The sequence below is a fragment of the Trachinotus anak genome, unplaced genomic scaffold (genome assembly GCF_046630095.1).
Source record: "Trachinotus anak isolate AG129_WGS33_773 ecotype Australia unplaced genomic scaffold, CSIRO_AGI_Tana_v1 ptg000011l, whole genome shotgun sequence".
Lineage (NCBI taxonomy): Eukaryota > Metazoa > Chordata > Actinopteri > Carangiformes > Carangidae > Trachinotus > Trachinotus anak.
In genome coordinates this window covers 26,373,554-26,383,725 of record NW_027273862.1, presented here as the reverse complement: position 1 = coordinate 26,383,725, position 10,172 = coordinate 26,373,554, and the positions used below count along the sequence as shown (strand labels likewise).

The window sequence follows — 10,172 nt, the reverse complement described above, 5'->3', positions numbered from 1 at the left end:
GAGCTGTTCACATCATAACTAGACGACATCCCGCTAAGCAGCAGAGGAGGAGCGGCTACACTCACAGATTCACTCACACAAACAAAGACAAAAGCGAGATGTGTGAAGTTCTAACGGCACATTTTCCAACCCAGACTTCCTTTTGTTCAAATGATCACTTTATTACTGCACACTCTTCAAGAATATTGTCTCTAAGCTGTCTTCACTCGCTAACAAGTAGTTTTAGTTACCAGGGCATGTTCTGTTAGCTCAGCTCAGTAAACAGTGGGCACAAAGAAGAAGCAAATATCTCTCTGCTCTGTCATGCAGTCACACGGGGTCAGATTATTAAGGTCACATTACGACGGGATAAGAATAAAAAAAAAGGGAGAGGGAGACGTGGTGAGAGAGGGATTTGCTGTGCTTTCTTCCAGGGGCTTGTGAACCATATGTTCAGCCCTGGGGACACAATAAACAACACAAGGGGCTCAGCAAAGGGCCCAGAGACGCATCAACACACCAACACATGGGAAGCAGGCTGCAAACTGTGTGCGGGGGTCAGGCCAAACTGTCACAGTCCAGCGTTAGAAGAAAGGAGCCAAATTAAGTTTAATTAAGAGCGTTAGGTCAGAAGTGTGCACGTTCAGCTAGAATATCACTCAACTGCAGGACTATTGACAAACTGTCCAATGATGTTAGTGCTAATTATTTAACAATAAGTAAATGAGATATAAATGACCCAGCAAAGACAAAGTTCAAATGTACTTTTCAGGGATGGCTGCTGATACATTCTTGAATCCATTAAAGCCAATAAATTTAAATTCAATGGCGCTATGATCAGGTTAAAGAGAGACTGTCACACAGCAGCTTGTCCTGTGATCAGTCTGACGTTTTAGGAAATACATTCATTCACTTTCTGCCCGAGTTAGATCAATACCACTCTCATGTATGTGCAGTAAATATGTAGCTACAATCCGCAACTGATTATATCAACGTGGCACAGGACAAACACGGGGAAACTAGCCAAGGAACAGTCTGGCATATTATCATCAGACAGAGTCAGGCGAGCTGTTTCCCCACGTTTCCAGTCCGTTTTGCTGAGCTAAGCCAACCAGCTGCTAGCTGTAGCTTCGTATTTAATGTACAGACGTGAGAGTGGTATCAATCTCCTCACAGAACTCGCTGACAAAAAGTGAATAAGCACATTTCCCAAACTATTCCTTTAATTGCGGAGAGAAATGATGTGCAGCTTTGCAGCAGAGTTCAGTTTTAAAATTAAAAGTATGCCAAGCACATCCAGAAGATTCAGAGGTAAAGTGAAAAACAGAGACTGAGCACTGAAGTAAAGGAACAATCCCCTGAGATCTCTTAAAAAAAAAAAAAAAAAAAAGATCGAGGTGGATGATGGAGAAAGCACAGGCAGAGAGAGAGAGGGAGAGGTATAGAGAAAGAGAGAGAGAGTTTGCCTCCAGCCTCAGCACAGAGGAGGATCAAAGGTTTGTGCTCTGCATCTCAATGGACATCCAGTCACCAATACTGATGAGCCAGGGCGTGTGATGCTCCATTCACAGGGTTGCTATCTTATGGGTAAACAAGTGGTCACTGCATGAAAATCAATAAGCATTTTTGCCCCATGTTATTCGGCTGCACAGTTAGGCATCATGGAAATCAGAATTCAAAGTCAGGTTTATAAAAGGCTTAACTGTCAGAAATCACAGGGTAAAAAAAAAATAACGAAAAAAGACAAAAACGTTGACATTATTTTATGTGTTGAGGACTGACACTACTATGATCTTTACTGTGGGTGTACCTGCACGTTTATTAGATCTACAGTTGTTACACCTCCACTGAATGAATTTCATGGTGGGGTGAGGTTCATGGTATAATGGAGGATCTTTAAAACCAGACTTGTTTTTTGTGTGTTTGTTTTCTATTTAATCATTTCATGAGGGCCCATTTCATTTATTCCCTCACACATTGACATTGTTTGTACTTAAGCAGTAACAATAATTAATTCTGCCTCTAAATAACCTGCCTTGCTTGTGTGTGGCATTTTAAATTCAACATGTTCACCAGTATCACTTTAACAGGATGTTTACTCTGTATTCTATAGCTGCAGCTGCGTTTTGTGAGCACATTCCTGACAGTGTCTGTGCCGTATAATGCAAACTGACATTCAATTTAAGCTGTTACAGTGACAGAGGGAGATTTAGAAATACAGTGCACAGCATGGAATGATCACTGTATACTGCACAATGACTGGGGAGACAATTTGCCAAACTATCCTCCTGTATAAGTAGGTAAATACACCATCACATAAAAACTGAGAATGTTTGCCAGCATACTACTTTGTGCTGGTTTGTCACTGTGTGTGTGTGTGTGTGTGTGTGTGTGTGTGGGGGGGGGGTTGGATCCATATCTATTTTTGCACCAAGAGTCCATCAATATCAGCTTATAATATGGATAATTTTACATCAAATATATCTAGTTATCATTTAGATTTTTTGTGCTTGAGTTTAGAAATGTTATGTGAGTTAAATTAGAAAACCAAAAGCCTGCTTCTGAGCCGAATTTTTTTTTTTTTTTTTTTTTAAACAAACATTTTGTTCAATACTTTTGTAACTGTACAATCTGTTCAGCCTTATCTGAAGGAATAGGACAACAAAGGACACATTGCATCAGACGATGGTGACACTGTATTTCATGGTATTGACCCTTTGACCTGGTTGAAACAGCATACCAACTGTTACTACAATGATCAGAGGATTTGTCCCAGATTATGTACAGTCGTTCCTTTAATACTCTTTATATGTGAACAGTGTAGATATCATTTGTGAATGTGGTTGAGTTGTACAGTATACGTTACCCACACATCCTGAAAAAATGCGAGTCTGCAGTGCAACCTGTTGTACAAAGACATATCGTCCTCAGTTATTAAGCTTTTATATGGAAGATAAACACTGTCTAAAGAGCTGTGTTATTTTACCTGGCAGATATTTTTTTTTTTTTGTTGTGTGATGTTTCCATACCGTCCTAACAGATAACATAAAAACAAGGGAGTATTTTACTTTTTCATCAATTGATGACAGTGGCATGAACAAAAAAAAAAGTCAGTGTAAATTTCACACTGAATGATTTCGAATAAATGGATTCTAAAAATTGCTAAATAAATAATAAAGTAATAAATAAAACTGACAAATAAAGCTCATCTGAATGTTTCCGTGCCTGCTTGGATTACAACGTACATAATGTCCTACATCCATGTTTTTAATGCTGTAATCATCTTGAAAAATATGATTTATTCCCTAAACACAGACAGTAATGAAGATTTCAGCATTACCTCTCATTAGTGTGCGTTTGTCTATCACAGATGGTTGTGAATCCTCTGATGATACACTCGTGACCTCCAGTGGGATTCTGTCCTTTTAACTTGAGAGCCTATTAATTGTCTGCAATTATCCTTTGCAAGTGTGGCATCTGTCAGAAGCATCTCTTCTCTTCCCACATGGATACAAATGCCATAGTGGTAAAGGTTGACAGTGACATTCACTATTTATTGCACAGTAGGGCTCGTACAGTCCAAATTTGCCATCACAGTTTTGAAAAAAAAAAAAAAACCCTCCCAACTCCCATCCCATGTTTTTGAAGGGCAACATTTTACTTTTGTTGAAACAACAGCTTCCGTACATGAAACTAATGGAGACAGTGCCTTGTCCTGGTTCTATGGATGGAAAAACTAGAGATGAGACATTTGTAAACTAGCTTGTTTCATGACTTTGTGTTTTAAAGTGTGCTGTTCTGTAACATTGGGGAATCATCCATAGTTCCCTCTGTGCATTCAAAATCTTGAAAGTGTAGTGCAAATTTGAAGAAACAAAATTACAGAAACAAAACCAATAAACTAAGGAACTCATAAGGCAACAATTATAAATATATCAAAAATAGTCGTTAGAGAACTATCTTTGTTACAAAAAAGGTACAAAAGTTTTGTCCTGTACCAGTGAGAGCGACATATTTTTCAGTTCCTCTACTGATTTCACAGCCTTGTATCCCAGCTGGTGTAGTACTTTTTGACACACAGTCTGTGTGTATTCTACCATGTCGTAAGACAGTTTCAAACGCCAACTCTCCGCATTAGCTGCTGAATCCCTCACTGTACCAAACTTGTGTTTTGCTGAGGGCTCGTTGCTGCCCCGGGTGTTTGCATGTATCCAGTCTTCCACGTTTTTATCCATAGGCAGCCCCAGATAGTCATAGATCTCCTTTGTCTTTTGAAGTGGATTTCTAGCCAAATCCTCATAGCGAACCAGCATGTATTTCCCTTTCAGCCAGTAGGGATGGCTGAGGCCGGTTGAAACAGAACTGAGAAAGTCTTCACAGACAACTGTAAGCTGACTCAAGTCTAGATTATAGGGCCTTCTCCCTGTGGCCCTCCAAATACGCCACAGACGGTAGGTATCCCTGAAGGTCTCGATCCGTGATGACAGGATACCACGCGGGTCTCTGACGAGTTGAATCACTTTAATATTCAGCCGTGGGTCTTCCACCAAAGCACGTAGATCTCCGATCTCCGGCACGCGAACGATTTTGATTGCCACGTGCCGCTTCTCGCGACATGCCTCTGTTGCTAAGGTCATGTTTAGAGTCGCACATTTCTTAACACAGTCCCCTTCTTCCACGTTAACATCAGCAGGACCGAAGGCATCACATACAGGCTGCTGGCACAATGCTCGGCTGGCACCACGACGGAACAGTTTATCTGTGGTGTGGTTTGTGGGTGTCGGCTTGATGTAGCTCTCCAGGAAATAGAGGTCGCAACCGTACAGGCTGCGCAGGAGGTCTCGACTGGCGCCCAGCATCACGCGCCGGTCTGCAGCGTTGCGGCTGTGTGACAGACGGGGAATCAGTGTGGTCTGAACATGATAGAGAGGCTCGAACAGGTAGAACACTTCCTGGTGCTGGTTGAGCAGCTGGCCAACAAAGGAGGAGCCACTACGGGTGGTGGCCAGGACCAGGATGTGCGTTTTACGTGTGGCATTGATGGAAAAGTAAGGGTAGTCATCGCAGCCTCCACCGCCTGCTGCTCCCCGCTCAAAGGGAGGTTCTGTCTCTTGGCCTCCCAGACCACAGTTCTGGGGGCTGGGCAATGGGCACAGCTGGAAAGGCTTGGAGGTGAGTGTCCGGATGGCCGTGTACTGGATGGCAATGGAGGCCAAGGCCAGCAGAATCACTGCCTTCCAGGAACATTGCATGGCTGAACCACTTCATTTAGACACAACGGTCCATGCCAGGTCCTCCCTGTGAACAAAGAATTTTTTCTCTTTTTATTCTCAGGAATGATTTTATTTGTTATTTCAGTTCAGTTCTAAAAATATATTTCAACAGGTTTTTAAACACACGGATAGATAAGTTATAATGACAATAGATATTACGTGTTAGACACTACAGTGGGCACAGCACAGTGAAGAAAGGAGAACATTACAATACAATACAATATGAATATATAATACAGCCCATTAAATATATCAATTAACAGTGGGACAACTTGTGTTGCATTGAGGGTGAGTCACCAGTGGGTTGATTATGAGCACTATGCAGGCAATATTTTATTAACAACAGGGGCCAAGAGGCTAAATTTTCATTCCCTTTGGTCCTTGTGTTGAAAGCAGGATTGACGATTAACTGTATACTGAATAAGAGAAGAACAAGAGTGGTGCTTAATAAAGGTTAGTGTGGCCATGAGACAGAATGATGTGACTTAATCATTCAATTTGTCTCCCGTTTCTCCTCACGCTGCTACAGCCTAATTTCTGAAAATTAAAACAGATTAAGAGGAGACTTCTGAGCTCCAAACTTTTGGTTGCTTTCCAATCAGCTGACAGCGACTGCCAAAAAATACATGCACAGCCGTGTGAGAGCCCAGACCACAGTGGAGTGGAGCATAAGACAGACTGTATACAGTGTCTCAAAATGGCAAGACACGTTTTGTTTGTAGCAATGTTTTGTTTAAAATAGCTTTTACCTGAATGTTAGAAACATTGTAATAATAGATATATATAACTTTTTGATTTCAAAATAGACCTAAAGTTGTCATATCATCTTTACAAGGGACACAGAATATTTTACCAAGTACACTGTACTGCAGTACAGCCCATATTCACTGTGGCTCAATCACGTCTGCATCTAATTGAAGGACCTTGTTTGGCCTGATTGGAGAGTCTAAGCATCGTGCAGTGTTCCACTTCCTTATCAAGAAAAAAAAAAGTATGATCCAGTGCAGAAAGGTAAACATTAGTTTAAAGCTCCACTGCCAATGTCATGTCAAGGGGAAATGATGCTGCGTGAAGTGAAGAATTAGATGAAGAGAAGATGCGTCCCATTCAGGACTTGATTTTTTTTTTTTTCCAAATATCACTGCAGTATCAGACTGTATTCTGGGGCCTTGATACAGCTTAGAGCTTTTTGTATGGAGTATGTTAAATGAAGGCTCACTATTATCACTTCAGAAGCCATGCATGAGACTTGCAAGGTCTCAAAAAAGAAATGATGCATCAGGGTGTCTCTTTTGACTCCAGTGAACAACGTGGAGGTACTTTAAATACAAATGAGAATAGATACAAAATAAAGGAACTGCTCCATAAAAAAATCCTCCACCGCCCCCCCCCCCCCCCCCCCCACCCCCCCCCACCCCCCACCCCGCATAGAGAGACTTCAGCCTCCTGTTAGTGTGAGGGAGCTGACAATGTTGACGGATTGCTTTATACTCTGACAATACAAAATACAGGCTTATGTGGCCACCGAGAGCAACACAGGAGACTTATGTTTTAGAGAGAGCATCAATGCTTCCCTCTCACAGACATCTGGAATGGAAAAAGCCGACTGTACAGGCTACTGCAGCGGGAACAGGTTAGGAGATTTTCCGCGATGCAGATATCCTCACCACTGCTGCGATAAGACACCACAGAACAAATGAACGCATCCCACCCAGCCGCAAGTGTTCAAAACACCACTGTATGCAACAAAAAGCCTATGGCACGGGAGTGTTATGGAACAAATTCACACTTGTTATACCGTAATACCTTGTTGGTAGTTGTAGTATTCCCATGATGCGCTGTGCGTCCATGAATCACGACTGGTTTCCTGTTAGTCCTCAGACGTTTTCCACCGTGCGCTTCTTCTCGGGTAGGGGAGAATAAATGCGCCGGGCAGAGCCGCTGTATTTCCCATATGACGGTGATGGTGCGAGAGAGGGCTGAAGTGAACCGGCCGGCTTCAGAGACAGAGAGGAGAAAAAGAAGTGGTGGAGTAAGGCTGAAGCGGCTGTGTTGTTGTTATTATTGTTATGAAGTAACCAGGCGCTGAGACTGACCGGGGGGAGCGACAGTCGTGCTTCCCTTAAATGATGCGCAGCGGCTGCGAGTGTGTGAGGTACACAAGGACCGACTGTCTGGACCACCCCAGACCCCTCCCCCTTTCCACCTGCCTCTCTCTCTCTCTCTCTCTCTCTCCTCTCTCTCACACACACACACGCACACACACGCACACACAGCATCCCCAGTCTCTTGCCTGCCACATCACACACCCAGACCCGCCCCTTCCTCCTCCTCCTCTTCAGGCATAACCGCTGTTCTCATCCAATCAGTGATTCCACCAACATTTTTCAACATGAATTGTTTTAACATGTTGGATTGTTTTGCATGAAACTGCTTCTTTGTGATTTCTTTCCCCCATGAGAGCCTCCTGCAGGTTATTGTAGCTTCACCAGTCCTGGCAGGCTGCATGTCACCCGCAGTCTGTCTCTCTTCTGACTTTAAGGTGAACTCGTCACATCAACATTAGCGCCCCGGGCTCTGTGATTCTGCAAAGCCTGTCTCCAGGGCATCTGCAGCCCAGTTATTGATACAGGAGTGGGTGGGCCGGTAATGAACAGGAATGAGGGCGCAAAGTAGCAGGCTGTCCGAGAGGAAGCAGAACCGAAAAAATCAAGACACAGAAAGCTTTAGAAACAAGGAACAAACAGTGGAGGGATGCACAAAGCAGAACTGTCCCAATACTTTTGATAAGACAGCACATCTGAAGACAAGTGCTGCAGCTCATCTGCATCAAAATCCATCAATTAACAGCTTATTAGCATTTTCAGTTAGAGACCTGAGTATGGTGGCCCAGGGAGTTCAAACACTGCAACTTAAGAAGACACATGCAAATAGACAAAACACAAGGAAAGTCAGAAAATATCTTCATCAATTTGACAACACACGCGCTGCTAATTTTCACTTTCGTTGTGTTGTGAGGGGACACTAGAAAGTGATGAGCCCTCAGGGCCACTCAAACGTCCATGATTACTGGATGACTTACTAACTTTTGCTGTTGGCTCAATAGAAAGTCAGAAACCTCTGACCCTTATTATTAATGACTTATTAACATTTACAACTGCAGACCCAATGTTTCACAAGAAGAGTGAGACACTTGTTATCCTTGATTAGTGACTTTAGTAGTAATGACTTAAAAGCACAAGGAATTACTCACAAACTGGCAACCCAGAACTTTACTTATTAATAGCTTTAAACTGAAGAATTAGTAAATGATTTGTTAACCACTAATGTCATTAGTTACTTATCATTTTATAAATCAAGGGGGACATTAATGTGACTGACTTATAAAATTCTCTATTCTTTTTTTCCCACCATGAAAGATTTATTGTCACTGCTGAGTCACAATTCTCTCAAATGTCACCATCCCCAGAAAAGCCATCTTGTTTTCAATTTGACTACTTAGCATTGTGGAGCTCTAAAAGGGTTTCAATAACCAAAAGGGGCACAGAATGCTAAATTGGCAATGAAATGAAAATAAGTTATACATGACAGGCTTTTTTTGCATGATAATAGTGAAATATATCAAAGAAGGATTACAGTAAACAAAACTAGCGGCTGCATAGATCCAAACGTGCCCTTTTCTCATGGTTAGATATTGATTCTTTTACAGCAGAGTTTCTCTTTTTCGCTCAGTTGATTCACAAGTGGATGCATTCCAGACTTAAATCTCTCACCAGAGGCTGAGCACATGAGATGTAGTCTGGCTTTGCTTTCAGGGGGAAGTGGACCTATTTGAGGAACTTGTGAATCCAGCAGACAGGCTATCATGATGGAAGACCAAGGAGAATTGGTTCCCACATTTCAATGGCAGAGGTAGTGAGATTCACCCTGAGATGCCAGAGGCTCTGGATGTTGACGGACTGACACGTCACCAACTCTATTTTACACCGGTGATGAACAGCCTTGTGAAGCCAATCTGAATCTTAGCAAGCTCAATTTTAGTCTGGAAAACTTCCAGCGACACTGATCGAGTCTTGCTACAGCAAAGCTGGGCCAGTTAATATGAAGAGTGGAGAGATGATCCTGACTCACCAACATTTAAGCCCTCTGGACAACTATTTAAACTATATATTATATGAAATTGAACTGTGCAATGTCAATGAAAAGTAGCAGTGGCTGTTTTTAAATTGTATTCTGAAGTAGCCACTGGTGTGTGGGAGTATAAAGCTATAGAGTATAGCTTCCCCAAATGCATTTACAACTAGCTGCAACAGCAACACAAAGTGAAGGTACTTATGAGGAATGGCTTCTTTCAGAATGTTTTTTTCTTCATTATATTATTATTATTATTATTATTATTATTATTATTATTATTATTATTATTATTATTATTATTATTATTATTACAAAAAAATCCACTAACATGTACCCAGCATTTTAACATTTTCAGATTAATTTCAATGTCAGAGACATTTATATGCTGCACATGTATGTGTCATTTTAACTACAACATTGCATTATGATGTTTAAGATTGTTTTGTATGTAAAACCTTAATGCACAAAGAAATGCATGGTAATTAATTTGTAATTGCTACATATAAGCATTAACATCTGTTTCCTTACCAGTCTAGAGCAAACATTGGAAGTTCATCATCAAACTTCATTACTTTACCCACCAAGAGCTGTCTCCAGCAGCAGAGAAAGCGACGGCAACATTAATTCTTGTCTCTGTCAATTTCTTTCTTCTCCTGAGGTTAGCATGCTAACCAGCTAGCCCCAGACCATCTCATCGCTTTCCAGTAGCGACTCACTGCAGTCTCCAATCTGAAGATGTAGCACTGCTGTATTATAAGCAGAATAATGGCTGATCTTGCCGAGCAA

The 10,172-nt window shown here is 41.8% G+C and overlaps 1 protein-coding gene across 2 annotated transcripts; it reads right to left on the bottom strand.

Annotated features, from left to right (window-relative positions):
* Positions 1 to 2,663: 2,663 nt before the first annotated feature.
* Positions 2,664 to 7,451, bottom strand: LOC139628360 (carbohydrate sulfotransferase 1-like). 2 transcript variants are annotated; one of them, XR_011692756.1, is made up of 3 exons: positions 7,059 to 7,402; positions 3,320 to 5,277; positions 2,664 to 2,882 (listed from the first exon to the last, which is right to left on the bottom strand). XR_011692756.1 is itself a non-coding variant. In XM_071489992.1 (2 exons), the coding sequence occupies exon 2, from the start codon at positions 5,229 to 5,231 to the stop codon at positions 3,945 to 3,947; it is 1,287 nt and encodes a 428-aa protein (XP_071346093.1). In that variant the 5' UTR covers positions 5,232 to 5,277; positions 7,059 to 7,451; the 3' UTR covers positions 2,664 to 3,944. The 2 variants fall into 2 exon arrangements, 1 of the variants encoding a protein (XP_071346093.1); XM_071489992.1 differs by having other exon boundaries at positions 2,664 to 5,277; positions 7,059 to 7,451.
* Between the last annotated feature and the right edge of the window lie 2,721 nt (positions 7,452 to 10,172).

Coding starts and splice junctions, on each gene's coding strand:
- LOC139628360 (XM_071489992.1), bottom strand. CDS start 5,231: ATGCAATGTTCCTGGAAGGCAGTGATTCTGCTGGCCTTGGCCTCCATT.